Raw genomic sequence first — 25447 nt, forward strand, 5'->3', positions numbered from 1 at the left:
CTCTATGGGATTCTCAATGATTAACACTGAACCCTATGGGAGTCTCACTGATTAACACTGAAACCTATGGGAGTCTCACTGATTAACACATGAACCCTGAGGGAGTCTCACTGATTAACACATGAACCCTGTGGGAGTCTCACTGATTTACACTGAACCCTATGGGAGTCTCACTGATTAACACTGAACCCTGTGGGAGTCTCACTGATTAACACTGAACCCTGTGGGAGTCTCACTGATTAACACTGAACCCTATGGGAGTCTCATTGATTAACACTGAACCCTGTGGGAGTCTCACTGATTAACACATGAACCCTGTGGGAGTCTCACTGATTTACACTGAACCCTATGGGAGTCTCACTGATTAACACTGAACCCTATGGGAGTCTCACTGATTAACACTGAACCCTTTGGGAGTCTCACTGGTTAACACTGAACCCTATGGGAGTCTCACTGATTAACACTGAACCCTGTGGGAGACTCACTGATTAACACTGAACCCTATGGGAGTTTCACTGTTTAATACTGAACAATGTGGGAGTCTCACTGATTAACACTGAACCCTGAGGGAGTCTCACTCATTAACACTGAACCATATGGGAGTCTCATTGATTAACGCTGAACCCCATGGGAGTCTCACTGATTAACAATGAACCCTATGGGAGTCTCACTGATTAACACTTAACCCTATGGGAGTCTCACTGATTAACACTGAACTCTATGGGATTCTCAATGATTAACACTGAACCCTATGGGAGTCTCACTGATTAACAATGAACCCTGTGGGAGTCTCAGTGATTAACACTGAACCCTATGGGAGTCTCACTGATTAACACTGAACACTGTGGGAGTCTCACTGATTAACATTGAACACTGTGGGAGTCTCACTGATTAACACTGAACTCTGTGGGAGTCTCACTGATTAACACATGAACCCTGTGGGAGTCTCACTGATTAACACTGAACCCTATGGGAGTCTCACTGATTAACACTGAACACTGTGGGAGTCTCACTGATTAACATTGAACACTGTGGGAGTCTCACTGATTAACACTGAACCCTGTGGGAGTCTCACTGATTAACACATGAACCCTGTGGGAGTCTCACTGATTAACACTGAACCCTATGGGAGTCTCACTGATTAACACATGCACCCTGAGGGAGTCTCACTGATTAACACTGAACCCTGTGGGAGTCTCACTGATTAACACTGAACCCTGTGGAAGTCTCACTGATTAACACTGAACCCTATGGGAGTCTCACTGATTAACACTGAACACTATGGGAGTCTCACTGAATAACACTGAACACTGTGGGAGTCTCACTGATGAACATTGAACACTGTGGGAGTCTCACTGATTAACACTGAACCCTGTGGGAGTCTCACTGATTAACACATGAACCCTGAGGGAGTATCACTGATTAACACTGAACCCTGTGGGAGTCTCACTGATTAACACTGAACCCTGTGGGAGTCTCACTGATTAACACTGAACCCTATGGGAGTCTCATTGATTAACACTGAACCCTGTGGGAGTCTCACTGATTAACACATGAACCCTGAGGGAGTCTCACTCATTAACACTGAACCATATGGGAGTCTCATTGATTAACGCTGAACCCTATGGGAGTCTCACTGCTTAACAATGAACCCTATGGGAGTCTCACTGATTAACACTTAACCCTATGCGAGTCTCACTGATTAACACTGAACTCTATGGGATTCTCAATGATTAACACTGAACCCTATGGGAGTCTCACTGATTAACACTGAAACCTATGGGAGTCTCACTGATTAACACATGAACCCTGAGGGAGTCTCACTGATTAACACATGAACCCTGTGGGAGTCTCACTGATTTACACTGAACCCTATGGGAGTCTCACTGATTAACACTGAACCCTGTGGGAGTCTCACTGATTAACACTGAACCCTGTGGGAGTCTCACTGATTAACACTGAACCCTATGGGAGTCTCATTGATTAACACTGAACCCTGTGGGAGTCTCACTGATTAACACATGAACCCTGTGGGAGTCTCACTGATTTACACTGAACCCTATGGGAGTCTCACTGATTAACACTGAACCCTATGGGAGTCTCACTGATTAACACTGAACCCTTTGGGAGTCTCACTGGTTAACACTGAACCCTATGGGAGTCTCACTGATTAACACTGAACCCTGTGGGAGACTCACTGATTAACACTGAACCCTATGGGAGTTTCACTGTTTAATACTGAACAATGTGGGAGTCTCACTGATTAACACTGAACCCTGAGGGAGTCTCATTGATTAACGCTGAACCCTATGGGAGTCTCACTGATTAACAATGAACCCTATGGGAGTCTCACTGATTAACACTTAACCCTATGGGAGTCTCACTGATTAACACTGAACTCTATGGGATTCTCAATGATTAACACTGAACCCTATGGGAGTCTCACTGATTAACACTGAAACCTATGGGAGTCTCACTGATTAACACATGAACCCTGAGGGAGTCTCACTGATTAACACATGAACACTGTGGGAGTCTCACTGATTTACACTGAACCCTATGGGAGTCTCACTGATTAACACTGAACCCTGTGGGAGTCTCACTGATTAACACTGAACCCTGTGGGAGTCTCACTGATTAACACTGAACCCTATGGGAGTCTCATTGATTAACACTGAACCCTGTGGGAGTCTCACTGATTAACACATGAACCCTGTGGGAGTCTCACTGATTTACACTGAACCCTATGGGAGTCTCACTGATTAACACTGAACCCTATGGGAGTCTCACTGATTAACACTGAACCCTTTGGCAGTCTCACTGGTTAACACTGAACCCTATGGGAGTCTCACTGATTAACACTGAACCCTGTGGGAGACTCACTGATTAACACTCAACCCTATGGGAGTTTCACTGTTTAATACTGAACAATGTGGGAGTCTCACTGATTAACACTGAACCCTGAGGGAGTCTCACTCATTAACACTGAACCATATGGGAGTCTCATTGATTAACGCTGAACCCTATGGGAGTCTCACTGATTAACAATGAACCCTATGGGAGTCTCACTGATTAACACTTAACCCTATGGGAGTCTCACTGATTAACACTGAACTCTATGGGATTCTCAATGATTAACACTGAACCCTATGGGAGTCTCACTGATTAACACTGAACCCTGTGGGAGTCTCAGTGATTAACACTGAATCCTATGGGAGTCTCACTGATTAACACTGAACACTGTGGGAGTCTCACTGATTAACATTGAACACTGTGGGAGTCTCACTGATTAACACTGAACTCTGTGGGAGTCTCACTGATTAACACATGAACCCTGTGGGAGTCTCACTGATTAACACTGAACCCTATGGGAGTCTCACTGATTAACACTGAACACTGTGGGAGTCTCACTGATTAACATTGAACACTGTGGGAGTCTCACTGATTAACACTGAACCCTGTGGGAGTCTCACTGATTAACACATGAACCCTGTGGGAGTCTCACTGATTAACACTGAACCCTATGGGAGTCTCACTGATTAACACATGCACCCTGAGGGAGTCTCACTGATTAACACTGAACCCTGTGGGAGTCTCACTGATTAACACTGAACCCTGTGGGAGTCTCACTGATTAACACTGAACCCTATGGGAGTCTCATTGATTAACACTGAACCCTGTGGGAGTCTCACTGATTAACACATGAACCCTGTGGGAGTCTCACTGATTTACACTGAACCCTATGGGAGTCTCACTGATTAACACTGAACCCTATGGGAGTCTCACTGATTAACACTGAACCCTTTGGGAGTCTCACTGGTTAACACTGAACCCTATGGGAGTCTCACTGATTAACACTGAACCCTGTGGGAGACTCACTGATTAACACTGAACCCTATGGGAGTTTCACTGTTTAATACTGAACAATGTGGGAGTCTCACTGATTAACACTGAACCCTGAGGGAGTCTCACTCATTAACACTGAACCATATGGGAGTCTCATTGATTAACGCTGAACCCTATGGGAGTCTCACTGATTAACAATGAACCCTATGGGAGTCTCACTGATTAACACTTAACCCTATGGGAGTCTCACTGATTAACACTGAACTCTATGGGATTCTCAATGATTAACACTGAACCCTATGGGAGTCTCACTGATTAACACTGAACCCTGTGGGAGTCTCAGTGATTAACACTGAATCCTATGGGAGTCTCACTGATTAACACTGACCACTGTGGGAGTCTCACTGATTAACATTGAACACTGTGGGAGTCTCACTGATTAACACTGAACTCTGTGGGAGTCTCACTGATTAACACTGAAACCTATGGGAGTCTCACTGATTAACACATGAACCCTGAGGGAGTCTCACTGATTAACACTGAACCCTGTGGGAGTCTCACTGATTAACACTGAACCCTATGGGAGTCTCACTGATTAACACTGAACACTGTGGGAGTCTCACTGATTAACATTGAACACTATGGGAGCCTCACTGATTAACACTGAACCCTGTGGGAGTCTCACTGATTAACACTGAACCCTATGGGAGTCTCACTGATTAACACATGAACCCTGAGGGAGTATCACTGATTAACACTGAACCCTGTGGGAGTCTCACTGATTAACACTGAACCCTATGGGAGTCTCATTGATTAACACTGAACCCTGTGGGAGTCTCACTGATTAACACATGAACCCTGTGGGAGTCTCACTGATTTACACTGAACCCTATGGGAGTCTCACTGATTAACACTGAACCCTATGGGAGTCTCACTGATTAACACTGAACTCTGTGGGAGTCTCACTGATTAACACTGAAACCTATGGGAGTCTCACTGATTAACACATGAACCCTGAGGGAGTCTCACTGATTAACACTGAACTCTGTGGGAGTCTCACTGATTAACACTGAACCCTGTGGGAGTCTCACTGATTAACACTGAACCCTTAGGGAGTCTCATTGATTAACACTGAACCCTATGGGAGTCTCACTGATTAACACTGAACCCTGTGGGAGTCTCACTGATTAACACTGAATCCTATGGGAGTCTCACTGATTAACACTGAACACTGTGGGAGTCTCACTGATTAACATTGAACACTGTGGGAGTCTCACTGATTAACACTGAACTCTGTGGGAGTCTCACTGATTAACACATGAACCCTGTGGGAGTCTCACTGATTAACACTGAACCCTATGGGAGTCTCACTGATTAACACTGAACACTGTGGGAGTCTCACTGATTAACATTGAACACTGTGGGAGTCTCACTGATTAACACTGAACCCTGTGGGAGTCTCACTGATTAACACATGAACCCTGTGGGAGTCTCACTGATTAACACTGAACCCTATGGGAGTCTCACTGATTAACACATGCACCCTGAGGGAGTCTCACTGATTAACACTGAACCCTGTGGGAGTCTCACTGATTAACACTGAACCCTGTGGGAGTCTCACTGATTAACACTGAACCCTATGGGAGTCTCATTGATTAACACTGAACCCTGTGGGAGTCTCACTGATTAACACATGAACCCTGTGGGAGTCTCACTGATTTACACTGAACCCTATGGGAGTCTCACTGATTAACACTGAACCCTATGGGAGTCTCACTGATTAACACTGAACCCTTTGGGAGTCTCACTGGTTAACACTGAACCCTATGGGAGTCTCACTGATTAACACTGAACCCTGTGGGAGACTCACTGATTAACACTGAACCCTATGGGAGTTTCACTGTTTAATACTGAACAATGTGGGAGTCTCACTGATTAACACTGAACCCTGAGGGAGTCTCACTCATTAACACTGAACCATATGGGAGTCTCATTGATTAACGCTGAACCCTATGGGAGTCTCACTGATTAACAATGAACCCTATGGGAGTCTCACTGATTAACACTTAACCCTATGGGAGTCTCACTGATTAACACTGAACTCTATGGGATTCTCAATGATTAACACTGAACCCTATGGGAGTCTCACTGATTAACACTGAACCCTGTGGGAGTCTCAGTGATTAACACTGAATCCTATGGGAGTCTCACTGATTAACACTGAACACTGTGGGAGTCTCACTGATTAACATTGAACACTGTGGGAGTCTCACTGATTAACACTGAACTCTGTGGGAGTCTCACTGATTAACACTGAAACCTATGGGAGTCTCACTGATTAACACATGAACCCTGAGGGAGTCTCACTGATTAACACTGAACCCTGTGGGAGTCTCACTGATTAACACTGAACCCTATGGGAGTCTCACTGATTAACACTGAACACTGTGGGAGTCTCACTGATTAACATTGAACACTATGGGAGCCTCACTGATTAACACTGAACCCTGTGGGAGTCTCACTGATTAACACTGAACCCTATGGGAGTCTCACTGATTAACACATGAACCCTGAGGGAGTATCACTGATTAACACTGAACCCTGTGGGAGTCTCACTGATTAACACTGAACCCTATGGGAGTCTCATTGATTAACACTGAACCCTGTGGGAGTCTCACTGATTAACACATGAACCCTGTGGGAGTCTCACTGATTTACACTGAACCCTATGGGAGTCTCACTGATTAACACTGAACCCTATGGGAGTCTCACTGATTAACACTGAACTCTGTGGGAGTCTCACTGATTAACACTGAAACCTATGGGAGTCTCACTGATTAACACATGAACCCTGAGGGAGTCTCACTGATTAACACTGAACTCTGTGGGAGTCTCACTGATTAACACTGAACCCTGTGGGAGTCTCACTGATTAACACTGAACCCTTAGGGAGTCTCATTGATTAACACTGAACCCTATGGGAGTCTCACTGATTAACACTGAACCCTGTGGAAGTTACACTGATTAACAATGAACCCTGTAGGAGTCTCACTGATTAACACATGAACCCTGTGGGAGTCTCACTGATTAACACTGAACCCTGTGGGAGTCTCACTGATTAACACTGAACCCTGTGGGAGTCTCACTGATTAACACATGAAAACTGAGGGAGTATCACTGATTAACACTGAACCCTGTGGGAGTCTCACTGATTAACACTGAACCCTGTGGGAGTCTCACTGATTAACACTGAACCCTATGGGAGTCTCATTGATTAACACTGAACCCTGTGGGAGTCTCACTGATTAACACTGAACCCTATGGGAGTCTCACTGAATAACACTGAACCCTATGGGAGTCCCACTGATTAACACTGAACCCTATGGGAGTCTCACTGATTAACACTGAACCCTGTGGGAGTCTCACTGATTAACACATGAACATTGTGGGAGTCTCACTGATTAACACTGAACCCTGTGGGAGTCTCACTGATTAACACTGAACCCTATGGGAGTCTCACTGATTAACACTGAACCCTGTGGGAGTCTCACTGATTAACACCGAACCCTGTGGGAGTCTTACTGATTAACACTGAACCCTGTGGGAGACTCACTGATTAACACTGAACCCTATGGGAGTTTCACTGTTTAACACTGAACCATGTGGGAGTCTCACTGATTAACACTGAACCCTGTGGGAGTCTCACTCATTAACACTGAACCATATGTGAGTCTCATTGATTAACACTGAACCCTATGGGAAACTCACTGATTAACAATGAACCCTATGGGAGTCTCACTGATTAACACTTAACCCTATGGGAGTCTCACTGATTAACACTGAACTCTATGGGATTCTCAATGATTAACACTGAACCCTATGGGAGTCTCACTGATTAACACTGAACCCTGTGGGAGTCTCAGTGATTAACACTGAACCCTATGGGAGTCTCACTGATTAACACTGAACACTGTGGGAGTCTCACTGATTAAAATTGAACACTGTGGGAGTCTCACTGATTAACACTGAACTCTGTGGGAGTCTCACTGATTAACACTGAACCCTGTGGGAGTCTCACCTGCAGCGCGAGGCTTGTGGGCCCTGAGTTCCGTTCTTGCCCCGCATTCACCTCCACGTTCCCCAACCGCAGGAAGTGGGGGGCCTTGTCTGTATGTGCGAGAGTGGGGGGCGGGGGGGGGCAAGAGTTCAGAGATTTGTGATCATCATCAGCCACGATCTATCCACTGCTGGACGAAGGCCCCCTCAAGCCGTCGCCATGGTTCACAGTCCTGCGTTCCAACGATCCACCTGTAGTGTTGAGTCTATGGGTGGTAGTGTTGAGTTATTGTTAAATGAGAATCGCAGTTCCTATGATTACTGTTGTAAAATAGTTTTTTGAGCTTTTTTTTTGGTGATTTCGAAAACATAGGGTTAATCTATCTTATGGTTGGTATTGTTTGACATGCATCACACTGGGATTTGAGCATACAGCGTTGTAATACTTTTTTTTAAAGATTTGCTGGTTTATCCATCATCAACACCATCACCCATCATCAACACTCCGGTAATCAATAAATGTTCTTATGGAACATTCTTAATCTATAAGTAAATTAAACGTAATTGAGGATTCAGGCTTTGCCTAGAAACAGGTTAGTAGGCCTCAAGCATTAGGCCTAACGGCTTAAACTTTAATTTGGCTACCCAACTAAGGTGTTTAAAAACTTAATTGCAGAGATCGATAGGCGGCAGATCTTCAGTCACCCCTAAATCTGTTAGTGCATTTTTAACTAATTTGAGGATTAATTCTCACGCCGCAGGCTTCGTCTATCGTCAGTGTGTGTGTGTGAGGTTGTCAGTGTGTGAGTGTGAGATTGTCAGCCTGTGTGAGTGTGAGGTTGTCAGTGTGTGTGAGGTTGTCAGTGTGTGTGAGATTGTCAGCCTGTGTGAGGTTGTCAGTGTGTGAGTGTGAGGTTGTGTGTGTGTGAGGTTGTCAGTGTGTGTGTGAGGTTGTCAGTGTGTGAGTGTGAGGTCAGTGTGTGTGAGATTGTCAGCCTGTGTGAGTGTGAGGTTGTCAGTGTGTGTGAGATTGTCAGTGTGTGTGAGATTGTCAGCCTGTGTGAGTGTGAGGTTGTCAGTGTGTGTGAGATTGTCAGTGTGTGCGAGTGTGAGATTGTCAGTGTGTGTGAGTGTGAGGTTGTCAGTGTGTGTGTGAGGTCTTTGCGTGGGAGCGGTTGGCACCACGCGGGCTAGGCCGCAGGCTTTCGGCCGTCTGCTCCCTGAGTCGCTGCGATTTTTATATTTTATTATTTTTAATCGTGATTTAGTGTGCCGTGTGTATAATGTGTACACGTGTGTATGATGTACACGTGTGTATAATGTATGTGTGTAATGTGTACAAGTGTGTGTATAATGTATGTGTGTAATGTGTACAAGTGTGTGTATAATGTATGTGGTAATGTGTACAAGTGTGTGTATTATGTATGTGTATAATGTGTACATGTGTGTTTAATGTGTGTATAATGTGTTCGTGTGTATATGTGTATCATGTGTATAAGTGTGTGTATAGGTCTATGTATAATGTATGTGTGTATATGAAGTGTGTGTATTGCGCACTGTGTTGGTGTGTACTGTTGAGAAGAGTTGAATGGACTTAGTAAGTGTGTCTCTCCCCAACCACGTGTCTCTCTCCCCGTGTCTCTCTCCCCGTGTCTCTCTCCCCGTGTCTCTCTCCCCGTGTCTCTCTCCCCGTGTCTCTCTCCCCGTGTCTCTCTCCCCGTGTCTCTCTCCCCGTGTCTCTCTCCCCGTGTCTCTCTCCCCGTGTCTCTCTCCCCGTGTCTCTCTCCCCGTGTCTCTCTCCCCGTGTCTCTCTCCCCGTGTCTCTCTCCCCGTGTCTCTCTCCCCGTGTCTCTCTCCCCGTGTCTCTCTCCCCGTGTCTCTCTCCCCGTGTCTCTCTCCCCGTGTCTCTCTCCCCGTGTCTCTCTCCCCGTGTCTCTCTCCCCGTGTCTCTCTCCCCGTGTCTCTCTCCCCGTGTCTCTCTCCCCGTGTCTCTCTCCCCGTGTCTCTCTCCCCGTGTCTCTCTCCCCGTGTCTCTCTCCCCGTGTCTCTCTCCCCGTGTCTCTCTCCCCGTGTCTCTCTCCCCGTGTCTCTCTCCCCGTGTCTCTCTCCCCGTGTCTCTCTCCCCGTGTCTCTCTCCCCGTGTCTCTCTCCCCGTGTCTCTCTCCCCGTGTCTCTCTCCCCGTGTCTCTCTCCCCGTGTCTCTCTCCCCGTGTCTCTCTCCCCGTGTCTCTCTCCCCGTGTCTCTCTCCCCGTGTCTCTCTCCCCGTGTCTCTCTCCCCGTGTCTCTCTCCCCGTGTCTCTCTCCCCGTGTCTCTCTCCCCGTGTCTCTCTCCCCGTGTCTCTCTCCCCGTGTCTCTCTCCCCGTGTCTCTCTCCCCGTGTCTCTCTCCCCGTGTCTCTCTCCCCGTGTCTCTCTCCCCGTGTCTCTCTCCCCGTGTCTCTCTCCCCGTGTCTCTCTCCCCGTGTCTCTCTCCCCGTGTCTCTCTCCCCGTGTCTCTCTCCCCGTGTCTCTCTCCCCGTGTCTCTCTCCCCGTGTCTCTCTCCCCGTGTCTCTCTCCCCGTGTCTCTCTCCCCGTGTCTCTCTCCCCGTGTCTCTCTCCCCGTGTCTCTCTCCCCGTGTCTCTCTCCCCGTGTCTCTCTCCCCGTGTCTCTCTCCCCGTGTCTCTCTCCCCGTGTCTCTCTCCCCGTGTCTCTCTCCCCGTGTCTCTCTCCCCGTGTCTCTCTCCCCGTGTCTCTCTCCCCGTGTCTCTCTCCCCGTGTCTCTCTCCCCGTGTCTCTCTCCCCGTGTCTCTCTCCCCGTGTCTCTCTCCCCGTGTCTCTCTCCCCGTGTCTCTCTCCCCGTGTCTCTCTCCCCGTGTCTCTCTCCCCGTGTCTCTCTCCCCGTGTCTCTCTCCCCGTGTCTCTCTCCCCGTGTCTCTCTCCCCGTGTCTCTCTCCCCGTGTCTCTCTCCCCGTGTCTCTCTCCCCGTGTCTCTCTCCCCGTGTCTCTCTCCCCGTGTCTCCCTCCCCGTGTCTCCCTCCCCGTGTCTCCCTCCCCGTGTCTCCCTCCCCGTGGCTCCCTCCCCGTGGCTCCCTCCCCGTGTCTCTCTCCCCGTGGCTCCCTCCCCGTGGCTCTGTCTCTCTCCCCGTGTCTCTCTCCCCGTGCATGTCTCCCCGTGCATGTCTCCTAGTGTCTCTTCGTGTCTCTTTCCCGTGTCTCTCTCCCCATGTCTCTCTCCCCGTGTCTCTCTCCCCTAGTGTCTCTCTCCCCCAAACACGAACGATACAACAACACGACGTTCGGAGTGCAAAGTTGAGAGAGAGAGAGAGAAATGAGAATTTTCCCGGCGGGCGTAACTGGGTGGGGCCGTGGGCTTCCGGTTATTGTAGCGGCCTAGAGCATGATCCATCCACTGCTGCCCTGAGGGAGCCCCGTGCTCTGTCCACTGCTGCCCTGAGGGAAAGCCGCGCTCTGTCCACTGCTGCCCTGAGGGAGAGCCGTGCTCTGTCCACTGCTGCCCTGAGGGAGAGCCGCGCTCTCTCTACTGCTGCCCTGGGGCAGAGCCGTGCTCTCTCCACTGCTGCCCTGAGGCAGGGCCGTGCCCCGTCCACTGCTGCCCGGAGGGAGCCCCGTGCTCTCCACTACTGGCTTGAGGGAGAGCCGCGCGCTATCTCCACCGCTGCCGTGAGGGAGCCAGACTCTCTCTCCTCTGCTGCCCTGAGGCAGAGTTGTGCTCCGTCCACTGCTGCCCTGAGAGAGAGTCGTGCTCTCTCCACTGCTGCTGCCCCGAGATGTCGCGGGCGCTGCCCCAGAGCAAGGAGGTGCTGCTGCAGTCGTTCAACAAGCGGCTCAAGGACGACGTGCGCTCCATCCTGGACAACTTCACGGAGATCATTCGAGACGGCCGAGGGTTGTGAATGAGGAGTCCCCTGTGTGGGCTTCAGTGGGGCCGTCTGGACGGGCAGCAGAGAGACAAGAGGCCAAGAAACGACATTCCAGTCGTGGGCTGAGCTCAAGAAGGGCTAGCTCGAGCACCATCCTGCGGCGGGGAAAGGAGGTGGTGCAAGCGGTTCAGCCGAGCCCACAACAGCCAAGAATCTGCTGTCTGGGAGAGGTGGGTGGGCGCTGTTAAACCCTAGCACGTGGGCGAGAAGCCGTGCATGTGTGACGAGTGCGGCAAGACGTTTTCTCGCACTCGGCCTACAAGTATATATATTTTTCTATTTCCACTTGTGTGTAAATCTGTGTATACCCCGGATATTTTAGAGATGGCAATTCTCCTGCTGTTTGTCCTACTGCTGTCCCTCCCAGCCATATCTAGTGCCACACTCAACTTTACAAACAGCTACCCTCGTTACTTTGCGTCCATACTTGTTGCTCGATTTGCCACCACCTGCAAATGAAACAGCTTATAGACACCTACACTCCATCATTGTATCCTTTTAAACCCTATCTTTGTCCCATTACTTCACCAGCACTCCTTCCAAACTTCATTCTGCTCTTAAAAATAACACCATCTGCGAGCTGCTGCTATTTGTCCAAGGTCCGCCGCTCTTCATCCTTTCACAGAAAATACTTATGCAAACTGTTAATTCTACTTTCTTATTCCTGGGTGGTATTGAGCTTTATCCTGGCCCAAATGAAAAGAGCTCGTATAATTCTGTAGATTTTTCTGGCAGGAAAGGTGTTGGTGTTCTACATGTCAACATCAGAGGGCTTGTGATTAAATTAAGTCAACTAAAACTAGAAGTGGCAAAATCTTGATCCGGACATTTTTTGCCTAACAGAAACATTTCTCACTCCTGCCGTCAATGACTTGCAGATTACGATTGAAAACTACAACCTTTTCGGCTTGACCGAGGATCTAAAGGAGGTGGAATTGCCATCTATGTTCGTAACACTATTGCATGTTCACCAGCTCATTCCTTGTTTAAAAATTGTTGCTTTGAAGGTCTGGCTCTCAGAATAACTCTCCCAAATAATCAACAGATATTGGTAGTGTGCTGCTATAGACCGCCTTGTGGGAAGGATGTTGAAGCTGCATCGGCACTGAGAGAGCTTTTTGGTGGCCTCCCTAAAGGTGAAATAGTTTTAGTGGGTGATCTAAATTGGAATTGGCTAAACCCGCCGGCCGTGGCCACAAATTTTACAGATTAATTTAACTTGTTTCAATTAATAAATGTCCCCACAAGACCCAACCTAAAAAATCCGGGACAGTCAACTCTGCTTGACATCCTATTGACAAATGCCCCTCACAATTTTTGCACTGACTGGTGTTCTGGGTAATAACCTTAGTGATCACTCCTTCATTTTTGGTGTGAGATCATCAGCCAGACCCAAGCCCCCCCTAAAATTGTTGAGAAGCACTCTTTGAGGCACTTCAGCACTCAGGCATTTACAAATGATGTGCTTCACTCGGATATTGATAAGGTCTGTGATATCCCCAACCTGACTACGGCTTGGGAGACTTTAAGGTACACGTTTCTCCAAATTCTTAACAAACATGCTCCGTTGGTTAGATTTAAAACTAAAGGCAACTGCCCACCATGGTATGATCCTTTGATTACAAAGCTCATGAAAACTAGGGACAAGGCTTGGGCATGTGCTCAGAAAAGTAATTTGGTAAATGACTGGCTAGAATACAGGATTTTAAGGAATAGATGCGTAAAAAAAAATACGGCATGCAAAAAATGCCTATTTTTCCTTCACTCTCCTGGAATCACATGGAAATGCCAGGATTTTTTGTAAAACAATCAAATCTATCGAAAAGGCATCCAAAACAGAAAATCTGCCCGTTGAGCTTCACCGAAATGGGGAATATTTTTCAGATCCCAAAAAAATAGTTGACAATTTTAACCTTAATTTTTCTGAAGCTGGTAATCTTTTTGATAATGTATTGGGAGTCACCCCTGCTCCTGCAAATTCCTACACCCCTGTCCAAACATTAAACGAATTTAGTTTCCAACCAATCCACGAAAGTAATCTTCTGAAACAACTGTCCTACCTCAAAGGGTCCTCCTCTACCGGAGCAGATAGTTTTCCCGTCTTTGCTCTACTAACTGTTGGTCACCTAATATACAAACCTATAGCCCATATTTTCAACCTGTCCATCAAAGAAGCATCAGTTCCTCTACAATGGAAACATTCCTATGTCCGTCCACTTCACAAAGGGGGCCCTAAAGATGATCCCAATAACTACCGACCTATCTCAATTTTGTCCCCATTGATGAAAATTTTTGAAAAATTATTGAACTACCAAATTAGCAGTTTCCTGTCCACCAACAATCTACTACATCTAAAACAATCTGGGTTCTGGAAAAAATACAGCACCACATCTGCTGCATTAGACTCTTTGAATCAAATTTACAATAGCCTTGATAATAAGCAGTACTGTGCCTGTCTTTTTCTTGACCTGTCCAAAGCTTTTGATACAGTTGACCACAACACCCTGCTTAGTAAACTAAGTTGCCTCGGTTTTTCCGAGAACACAGTACAATGGTTAAAAAATTACCTCTTTTCTCGCACCCAAACTGTATTCACAGATGGTTGGAGGTCAAACAGTGTTAAGATAACAAAAGGGGTTCCACAGGGTTCCATCCTTGGCCCCCTCTTGTTCTCTCTTTATGTCAATGACTTGGGCACTGAACTGGATCATTCCAGGGTAAATCTTTATGCAGATGACACGATACTGATTACTGCTGGCCGCTCTCCGGATGACGTAATTGCTAAGCTCCAGGGTGATTTCAACAAACTACAACATCAGCTAGTTTCTCTTAAAACTAGTCCTGAATACCTCCAAAACCAAGGTGCTATGCTTCTCTCCGGGACTAAAGCAGGAAGTTATTTTTCCCCAATTACATTCCTTGAATAATTATCAAATAGAGCAAGTCAAGATCTATAAGTATCTTGGGGTCATCCTGGATTCAAAACTTAGTATTGAAGATCACATTGATTATATTGGTAAAAAGACAAAAATAAAAATTGGTTTTCTGTATCGACACAAGCACTGCTTCCCCCCAATGTTCCGTTTGGAATTGATCAAAGCTACCATACTGCCTCTACTTGACTACTGTGACATCGTGTATAAATCAGCCCCAAGTACTGTACTGAAGAAGCTTGATTCCATCTATCACTCGGCCTTAAGATTTGCATTGAACTACCCATATAGGACTCACCACTGTGATCTCTACATTTGGTCAAACTTAACATCTATTAATGTTCGACGGCTTGTGCACCAGATCTTATTTATTCACGAGGTACTTACAAAAAATTCCGCAGACTACCTACTGGATCTCCTCTCTGTTTCAAAGAACAAATTTGACCTCAGGTCTTCGCTCATTTACCAGCTTCACATTCCCTATTGCCGTACAAAAACTGGAGGAAGGGCCTTTGCTATTAATACCCCCAGGGTCTGGAATGCTATTGCCAAAAAACTTCAACTTGAATCACTACCTATGAGATCTTCACTCAAAACTGCTCTAGAGGAGTTGTACAACCCTAGCTACCACTGCTATTCAGTGGCCTAAAATATGGCTCTAGATTTTGGTGTTATAATTTATTTATGTAGTTTATTGTTAAAAATTCGGTCACAGTCCCTATGATCACTGTTACATTGGATTTATGGCTTTTATTTTGGTGATTTCGAAAAAAATTTTGTTTTGGCCATGTTTTTGTTTATTGTAGTACGGAGTTGTCTTGTGGTTGTTGTTGTTATTTGACTTGCATCCCACTGGGATTTTTGCACACAGCGTTGGTGTACGGTGCTATTTCAGGAATATTTAGATATTTTTTTCCTGTATTTTCTGTTTGCACAGTCACACAATCACTTTAAGATGTTTGTCTTGTTCATGTTTTTTGTTTGTTGCGGTTGCACCCGATTCAAGAGCCGAATGGCTCACAGGGCTATACCAAATAAATGAACTATGAACTATGAGTTTATTGCGACGAGTTCGGCACCCACGCACCATCCCTCCACTTATGGGCCAGGCTCATTAACATAAATTATTTAAGTTACAGAGCCGCCCATTGTGGGAGGGGAGTGTCTTGTTCCCGCAAGTGACGTCATGTCACCGCCTCCTGCCGCGTGACGTCACGAGGTAACAGGAATCTGCCGCTCCGCGCGTGAACTGAAATCCGAGGTGAGAAATTCTCATCGCGGTTATGGTTGTGGTGGTTGTGGTGGTGGTGGTTGTTGTGGTGGTGGTTGTGGTGGTGGTTGTGGTGGTTGTGGTGGTGGTTGTTGTGGTGGTTGTTGTGGTTGTTGTGGTGGTGGTTGTGGTGGTGGTGGTGGTTGTGGTGGTGGTTGTTTACCGAGGTAGAGCCTCTCTCTCTCGTAGGGATGTCAATTGAGTATCAGCGAGCATGGAAGCGATGTCCAGGTTGGAACTTTACAGCGCGGGGCCTAGCCACGCGGGGTCTTGCCTCCTGCCCTCGCCTGATCGCGTTTGCTTCAATTCTCTCGCTTAGTTGAGCAATCTTTGTAAGAAAGTAATCAACCAGGCTATGCGTTAGTTGTGTGTTGACCGACTCTCTGTGTTGCATTGCATTAGATTTCGTAATTGTACTCAGTTTGTTTTATTAAGTGTGAAATCTCTCTCTGTGTGTGTGCTCGTGTTATTATTATTTACTGCAGTCACCAAAGCTCCAATCTCTCATTGATACAAGGCCGTAATTATAATATATTATAATTATAATTAATTATAATATATAATATATTATAATAATTATGATATATATTGGAGGGGACATCCCCCCCAATAATCAAATATGCTCAAAATGTCCCCCCCCCCTCCCCAATATATTGCTATAGCAATATACAATATATAATATTGCTATAAAAATGTTTTCTAAATATTAATTGCGATGCTTTGTTAATAAAAACAACAATTTGCTAAACCTTGGCCACAAAATCTGGACTTGTCTTCATATAACAATGCATAGATTTCTGTTTATATGATTGCGCTGTACTTTATGAATCCCTAATCTCTGCCATTACATACTATGAAACAAGAAAAGTAAAAAAACTGAGCAATGTAATACAATACAATATTAAACATTATTGTATCAAATAATACAAAATCCATCCCATGTGTTAGTGAAATTTGTTAATATTTTACGCAGGAAATGGCAGGAAATTAGTTTTCAAATTTACATTTTTTTCTGGGGGGGGACCCCAGACTCCCTGGAAGATTTGGTCCCCCCAATGTTGACTCCATGACTACGGCCTTGCATTGACTTGCTAATTTCTCAACCCCCCCCCTCTCTATTTAAGGCCTCGACACAGAGGCGTTGTATATCTGTGTGCCTATGTGTGTATCTCTCTCTGTGTGTCTCTGTGTTATCTCTCTCTGTCTATGTGTCTCCGTGTCTGTGTTTTGTCTATCTCTCAAATTGAGCAATCTTTGGAAGAACGTTATCAACCAGGTGGGGTGTTGTTGACTGTTACGTTAGCCGACTCTCTGTGTTGTATTGCAATACGTTTCTAAATTTTCTAGATTTTTTCTCTCTCTTTCATTTGTACCTGATGATGATTGCTTGTGTTGCAATCGAAACATCGCATGCTATTTGCACACAGCGATGGTGTACGGTGCTTTTTGTGGAATATTTTGCTGTTTTTCCCTGGATTTTCTGTTTGCACAGTCACATAGTCACTTTTAGATGTTTTCTTGTTCATGTTTGAGTTTTTTGGTTTTTGCGGTTGCACCCGATTCAAGAGCCGATTGGCTCACAGGACTATACCAAATAAATGAAACTGAAACTATTATTTAATTTATTTATTTTTTCTACGTGACTTTACCGAAAGATCCGAAGAGTATCTTGCTTTAGTTTAACTTTCTCTTCACCTGGCTCGCTACTTTGTAATTTTGTTTTGTTTTAAATATTCACAGTTTTATTTTTATTTCTTTACCAGGCCACGCCCACGTTGAGCTGCTGAAACCGCTCTTGTTTTCAGAAGCGACCTGCCCACAACAACAATAACAACAAGGTGGGGCTTGTCAACAGCGTGGTGGTGTTCACTCTAGACGTGTGGCGGTGTTCACTCTGGATGCGTGGTGGTGTTCACTCTAGGCGCGTGGCGGTGTTCACTCTAGACGTGTGGTGGTGTTCACTCTAGACGTGTGGCGGTGTTCACTCTAGACACGTGGCGGTGTTCACTCTAGACGTGTGGCTGTGTTCACTCTAGACGCGTGGCGGTGTTCACTCTGGGCACGTGGTGGTGTTCACTCTAGACGCGTAGCGGTGTTCACTCTAGACGCGTGGCGGTGTTCACTCCAGACACGTGGCGGTGTTCACTCTAGACGTGTGGCGGTGTTCACTCTAGACGTGTGGCGGTGTTCACTCTAGACGCGTGGCGGTGTTCGCTCTAGACGCGTGGCGGTGTTCACTCTAGACGCGTGGCGGTGTTCACTCTGGGCACGTGGTAGTGTTCACTCTCTACATGTGGAGGGGAAATCCGGGGATCAGGACGGAAATCCATACGAACACGGGGAGAGTGAGAGAGACACGCAGCCTCGGCTGTGTTGATTTATCCTCAATGAATTACTTGGTGGAGTGAGGAAGCATTAATACTGAGCAGGTGAAGGTGGCCAGGCGTGGGTCTGGACACACCACCACCTGTGAACCATGCCAGTGTGTGACAGTGGTGGAGCCAGGGGGGGTGGGGTGGCACGTGCCCCCCCAATGATCCGATCGAAATCCCTATTTTCGATCGGATCATTGGGGTTTATTAGTAACTAGCTTCACTACCCGGCTTCGCCCGGGACTTGAATTCTTGTCTTGGATACATTTCATATTCCCTTATATTTCACTGAAAAACCCGTAAATGTTGATGCTCGCAAGACGGAAAAAGCCGAAACAAATCAAGTAACCTAAATCGGATGTTTTCACTCAAGGAAATTTAACCTTACTCCACTTCTACGTAAGGTCAATTTTGGCCACTCGGGAAGGGAATGACGTGGCGAGCTGAAAATAGTCGCGTTCACTTAGAAATTCCAGACAGGATAAGCTGTGAAAATTTCATGACGCCAGTGCTCAGCGTTTGAGAGGTTTTGCTGCGTCACACAAACAAACAGATGTAATTGTCTGCTTTATATTTAAGATAGCCGTTGTACCCATTCTTCGCACGGATAAGTATTGAAACTCCGAGAAGCCAATGGCTTCATTGGCCAGGAGCGAAGCGCCAACTAAAATCTCCCGGCACGCTGTTAACAGCTCAAGAAGTATGGCGCACGAAGAGCCATATGGTAGGGGTAAACATTACAGAGCGCTTAACTCAGGTGTGTTGCGGGTTGACTCCACAAACTTCATGGTCATTCCCCCACACTCCTCCCCCCCCCTCCCCCCCCCCCAGAATTTAAAAGTCTATTTTTATTCTTTTTACGTTGTGTACAATATGGAACCTACCGACATGCCAAGTCTCAAGTGTGTAGCATGTTGGGAAGTATGCTAAACATTTCGAACAGACACATATCCACACATTTCCCTTTCATATATATAGATAAATCAGCATTTTGCGACCCCCACTGCCACCGTGTGGCATATTATTACGTGCCAGGGACTCTATGAGAGGACAACAGTCCAAGTCCATAATTGGCAATAATTAATGGCAAAGCAGTTACAAGCGACTCACAGAATTGTGCGCAGTTGCGTATACAGTACACGACTTCCCTGATGGCAAACACCTTCAGCGACCGTGATGCCTTTCACACGCGTTGATTAAAAAGCAAGGGACAAGTCAAATTTTGATTTAAAGCTTTCGTGACTGTAGTAATTCATATGCTTAGTGCTTTCGGTAAAGTCACGTTGAAGGGAAACAATAAAATAATAATATATATACAACAATAAAAAATCTCACGACGTTTCGACCATAACACAAACGTTTGTGTTATGGTCGAAACGTGAGAATTTTTTTATTGTTTTATATATATTTTATTATTTTATTGTTTCCCTTCAACGTGACTTTACCGAAAGAGCTAAGAATATAAGGGACAAGTCCTTAGTAACAACTCCTTACGAACAACTCCCTACTTACTAACAACTCCCTACTAACAACTCCTTACGTACTAACAACTCCCTACTTACTAACAACTCCCTACTAACAACTCCTTACTTACTAACAACTCCTATCATTTTTCATTGCTGAAGGGGTTGCCCCTCCTACCTGAAAATCCTGGCTCCACCTCTGAGTGTGTGACAGGGTCAAGTTTGTATATGCAGTAAAGTCTAACTCTATTGAGCACGGAGGTTATATCAAAACAGTAGTTTATTTTTGTTTTCCTCTGCTACTCTTTCTAAGAATGTAGTCGGGAAGTTATCACAGCACACGTGCAGCTGAAGTCGGAACTGTTCATCCCAGCATTCAAGGACATCTGTGCCTGGCTTCACACCTCTAAGTTGCGATTGAACATTAATTTATGCATTTCTGCATAACACAAATAGTATTATTTTCAACACCCTTTGCTATGTCACCTGAATTTAGCTTTCATAAATATTCATTTTGAAGCCAGACAGCCGAAATTGTGTGCTCGGAGTTTTGGGTTAACATTCATTTTGAAGATACGAGCGCTTCCAGGCACGTTTATGACATTTGCCCTCATTGCGTGCCATAACAGCTCGTGTGATGAATTTGGGACACTTTTTCACTATAACATGAATATATGAAAAAGTATAGACGTGTTAGTCACGTGTGACTGTATATATGCATTCCTCTGTGCATCGATACTGACGTGTAGATGGTGTGGATATTCTTTTTTTCTCTCTGCAGCTGGCGCTTCCTCTGCAGAATTTGTCTGATGGAGCAAAGGCACTCGGTGCAGCTCGGTGCAAAAAGGCATCAATGCGACCGGTGTCCATACAGCACGGATCGTACTGAACATTTGACATTGCACCAGAGAACTCACACAGGGGAGAAACCCTTCAAGTGCAGTGTGTGTGGGAAGGCGTTTTCACGTTCATCTACTCTCGTAACACACCAGAGAACACACACAGGAGATAAACCCTTCAAGTGCAGTGTGTGTGGGAAGGCCTTTTCAGTTTCATCTGCTCTTGTAACACACCAGAGAACACACACGGGAGAGAAACCCTTCAAGTGCAGTGTATGTGGGAAGGCGTTTGCACATTCACCACATCTTCATGTACACCAGAGAACTCACACAGGAGATAAACCCTTCAAGTGCAGTGTGTGTGGGAAGGCCTTTTCAGTTTCATCTGCTCTTGTAACACACCAGAGAACACACACGGGAGATAAACCCTTCAAGTGCAGTGTATGTGGGAAGGCGTTTGCACATTCATCTACTCTTGTAAAACACCAGAGAACACACACGGGAGAGAAAACCTTCAAGTGCAGTGTGTGTGGGAAGGCGTTTTCACAGTCACCAAATCTTCAAAGACACCAGAGAACACACACGGGAGAAAAACCCTTCAAGTGCGGGGTGTGTGGGAAGGCATTTGCACAGTCACCACATCTTCATGTACACCAGAGAACTCACACAGGAGATAAACCCTTCAAGTGCAGTGTGTGTGGGAAGGCGTTTTCAGTTTCATCTGCTCTTGTAACACACCAGAGAACACACACGGGAGAGAAACCCTTCAAGTGCAGTGTGTGTGGGAAGGTGTTTGCACATTCATCTGCTCTTGTAACACACCAGAGAACACACACGGGAGAGAAACCCTTCAAGTGCAGTGTGTGGGAAGGCGTTTTCACAGTCATCAACTCTTCATGGACACCAGACAACACACAAGCATCAGAAGATCAACAAGGAGTGGAGTCTGAAATCAGCTTGTGAAAGTCAAAGTGCCGCAATGAGCCCATCCCTCATGAAACAAGAACCGGAAGAAAATCCCAGCTTGGACACTTTTAAAGATATCGAGGTGAAATATGAAGAGGTGAAGGTGAAATGTGAAGAAGTGATGGTGAAGAGCGAAGAAGTGAAGGTGAAATGTGAAGATGAAGATTCAACTCCACAATGGGACCTTCACATCGATGGAGGCAACGTGAAGCAGGAGGAGAATTCTGACTGCGAGGCAGAGTGAGGCAACTCCCAGCAGTTTGTGGAAGTGGAGGTGTGGGTGGACTTCGTCCGAGACAATACAAAGTCAAATGGAGTCCCGGTAGATGTGTAAGGCAGAGACGATGTCGCTCCAATAGATGCACCTTTGTCACAGGCCTTCAATGACAAGAATGTGAAGTTGAACACTCAATTCCTAGATGCAACCTGCAGGGCAACAGTGGCCAGTCTTTGTGGACCTGTGGGTTGGGTAGATCTCTAACCAGGAGCGACAGCCAATAAGCTCCCAAGCATTCACAAGGTTCTAATAATTCCATTTAAATGGTGCTTGCTTAATCACCTCGGCAATTCGAAGTTTTGCGTCGTATCTCGTCTCAAACACTCGAAGAGCACCCCCAAGTAGCAGCTGCCCCTGTGTGGCACAAGGTGGTGGCCCTGCACCGGCCTGCATGTGGACAAGAGCCTGTCAGTAGGGGGTGATCATTGACGTGCCATCTCAGTTGTGGAGTTTGTAGGTAATGTTTGGAATTTGCTCAATTTTGACCCAGACGCCAGCATGCAATGGCCTACTCGTTTTGAATGGCGCAATAGTATGTTGTACATACACTGTTAAGCAGACGGTGTGTATTTTTTCAAATAGCGTCTTGTTAATACGATGTAACCTGATGCAGTATATTTCAGTGCAGTAATTTAATTTAGTTAAATTGATTGTCAAATATGTATAATGAATACTTGTCTGATTGTGTGTGTACATGTAACATTTTGTCTATAAGGGTCAAACATTGATTAAGTGGTGTTAGGACAAAGTGTGTGTTTTGGAAGTAACCTGTACAGATAACTCGGGTGAGACTCATTGTTCTTGTGATACAGGTCAAAGGGTATTTTTGTGTTTTCATGAAGCATCTCCCTCTGGAGCAACTCATTGTCTTTGAAATAAGGATCACACTCGGATCATTAATCAGTTGCACATAGAGGAGATACATTCTCTACAACACGAATTATAATTTAGTATTACGTGTTGACGTTGATTTTGTCTAACTAGGTCTAGAAATGCTCCTAGCTGATTAACGTCTGGATGTCCGAAACTATCGGTTGAAGCAGCCCGGCTGCTTTTGAGACTCTGTGCACCAATAAGAGTCCACAGGTGGCTTGCACCGAATCAATGATGCACTCCCAGAAGGCTGTGCTAGTTATAGTTTGTGTAAAACATTCCTTTGTTTCGTGGAGAGATCGATAAATGAAAGATGTCGTGTCTGCTGATCTGCTTCATAGCAAGGAAGTAATTTAAGAGACTACATTTGAAATGCATTTTTGGTACAGATTTGTATTCGGTTACAAGGCAGAGCACATCTAGTAGATACATTCTCCACAACAACACTCGTGAGAATGTTGCATGACATCTTATATGTTGGTGAATTAGGACTATAAATGGTCCATGCTGATTAACGTCTGGATGTTCACAACCAAGGGTTGAAGCAAGCCTGACCGCCTGCGGTGCCCCTCACAAACATTGACGGCCTTGGGCCAGGAAAGTCACGAAAAGAATTGCACACGAACGACGCCTCCACGCAAGCTCCCGATGCTCCGTTTTCAAGTTTGAAAATGAAACAACCTTGAATTGTATTATGTTTTGTATTAGATAATTGTATTTCTTCATCGAAAGCTTATTCATTTAAAACGATATTTCGTGTGAATTTTCTCTCCTCGTTAAGTAGATGGCCTTACCGGGGGTTCGGTTCGATGCGGACTTTCACCTGGTTGGGATCGCGGGATCGAGATGAGGCGACACAGAGCTGGCCGTGTGAGAAGACCGCCGTCTGCAGATCGATTCCAACGCGATCGAACGTCTGTCCCTGTGCCTCTGTCGTTCATGCAGGGGGCGCGTAGGTTTACAGCGCCCCCTGCATGAAAACGACGGAACGTGCAGCGTTAGTCACGAAGTTTTGCGTAAGCGCCATAACAAGGCGCTGTAAGCTGACCTGCCACCACGTTCACGGGTCAACAGGGGGCAGCCGAGAGAGAGAGCGAGGGGCGTAGGGGTCGACCAAAGGTTAAACCCCCAGCCACCCCCCCCCCCCCGTGACCAGAGACTTACACCCCTGACCCCCCACCCGTCCCTAAGGCCCCTTAAGATAAGACCTTCCAGAAGGTTCTAGGAGAGGGGGGGGGTCAGTAGGGGAGGGGTGACCCCGACCTGGTCATAAAAGCCCGGCCCTCTGGACGGGCCGGGCAGTGTTCACCAACTCAAGCCTGAAGACATCCGAAGACCTGAAGACTGGACCAGCACCCGGGGACCCTCAACCGAGGCTCTAGCCAGAGCCGGGTTATAGCGGACCAGAGGTGAGCTCCCGTACCCTGGCTGGGACGGGTCGTCCAGTCTTCCCTTAACGCCGGGCTAAGGGACCCGTGGGTAGCAGAGCCCGGAGTGTGCAGGCTGCGATAGAAGGGAGGCTGTCACTCCCGGAGGCTATCTTCGTGGAAGGGGCCGTACCCCTTCGTGTTACAGTAGTGTGTAGAGCCGAGTTCGAAAGAGATGTTATAATAAACGCGTTGCCTCAACCAGACGTCTCTGTGTGGTTAGTTAAGGACACAACACTTATATAAAAGAGAATAGCCAGTGGGTTTTAAAAGTACCTTCGTCTTACAGAAATCAATTTCGCGTGAGCCCACCGCATTAAAACGATGCTCAGCTGAGCGGGGCGAGCCACGGTGGGGGTCACCTTATCTTTGTCACGTGACGTAGCTCACGTGACTTCTGACGCGACAATGTCTGGATGTTTTCGCCTGAGGACGACCGCTCGTGTCGCGATCGAAACGTCATTAATTTTTTTTTTACCTGCGTGACTTTACCGAAAGAACCAAAGAGTATGGAAGACGTCTTGTCTGCTGATCTTGTTCATGTCTGTGTACATCGATATCCCACATTGCTTACACGTACACACCACACACAATGAAATAAATAGAAACTAGAATGACTTCCGGGGATGGGCAAAGATTCAGGAATCTCTTTCAATGGAGCGAGTTAAGTTTGTTCGATTCAACATCTCTCTGTCCGTCTGCGTCTCTGTTCCCCTCTGTGTCTCTCTCTCGCTGACTGTGTCTCTGTCGTCTCTGTATCTTTCTTTCTGTCTTCCTCTTGTCTGTGTCTGTGTGTGTCTCTATCAGCGTCTTTCCAACCGTGTTCAACTACTGCCAGTAGCAATATGCGCCCGTTCAACTTTCACGGCCCACGACTGCACGCGACTCAAACTTGCTCCGAGTCTCTGTGTGTACGTTGAAATTATTTTGCACCGTACGTAGCCAACCGTGCTAATCTGTGGGTCTCTGTGTGAGTCTCTGTGTGTATCTGGAACTTCTTTCGCACCGTACGTAGCCGAACCTGCACAGGAGGAGCGGCTGGTATCTGTGGAGCTGTGGGCTGGGTACATCTGCCAGCAGGAGCGAGAGACAATGAAGCTCCCAAGCGTTCACTACGTTACCAATCACGTCATCCGGAGAGCGGCCAGCAGTAATCAGTATCGTGTCATCTGCAAAAAGATTTACCCTGGAATGATCCAGTTC

At 46.4% G+C, this 25447-nt stretch overlaps 1 protein-coding gene across 2 annotated transcripts; it reads left to right on the forward strand.

Annotated features, from left to right (window-relative positions):
• Positions 1-11004: 11004 nt before the first annotated feature.
• LOC142922618 (uncharacterized) lies at positions 11005-24445 on the forward strand. 2 transcript variants are annotated; one of them, XM_076063438.1, is made up of 3 exons: positions 11005-16018; positions 17791-17865; positions 20644-24445. In XM_076063438.1, exon 3 carries the CDS (start codon positions 20672-20674, stop codon positions 21662-21664), a length of 993 nt encoding a protein of 330 aa, XP_075919553.1. In that variant the 5' UTR covers positions 11005-16018; positions 17791-17865; positions 20644-20671; the 3' UTR covers positions 21665-24445. The 2 variants fall into 2 exon arrangements, with proteins under 2 accessions (XP_075919553.1, XP_075919554.1); XM_076063439.1 differs by lacking the exon at positions 11005-16018 and adding an exon at positions 16033-16258.
• The last annotated feature ends 1002 nt before the right edge of the window (positions 24446-25447 follow it).

Source organism: Petromyzon marinus, unplaced genomic scaffold, assembly GCF_048934315.1.
Source record: "Petromyzon marinus isolate PM22_M1 ecotype Great Lakes invasive population unplaced genomic scaffold, UKy_Petmar_22M1.pri1.0 PM_Scaffold_12, whole genome shotgun sequence".
Taxonomy (NCBI): Eukaryota; Metazoa; Chordata; class Hyperoartia; order Petromyzontiformes; family Petromyzontidae; genus Petromyzon; species Petromyzon marinus.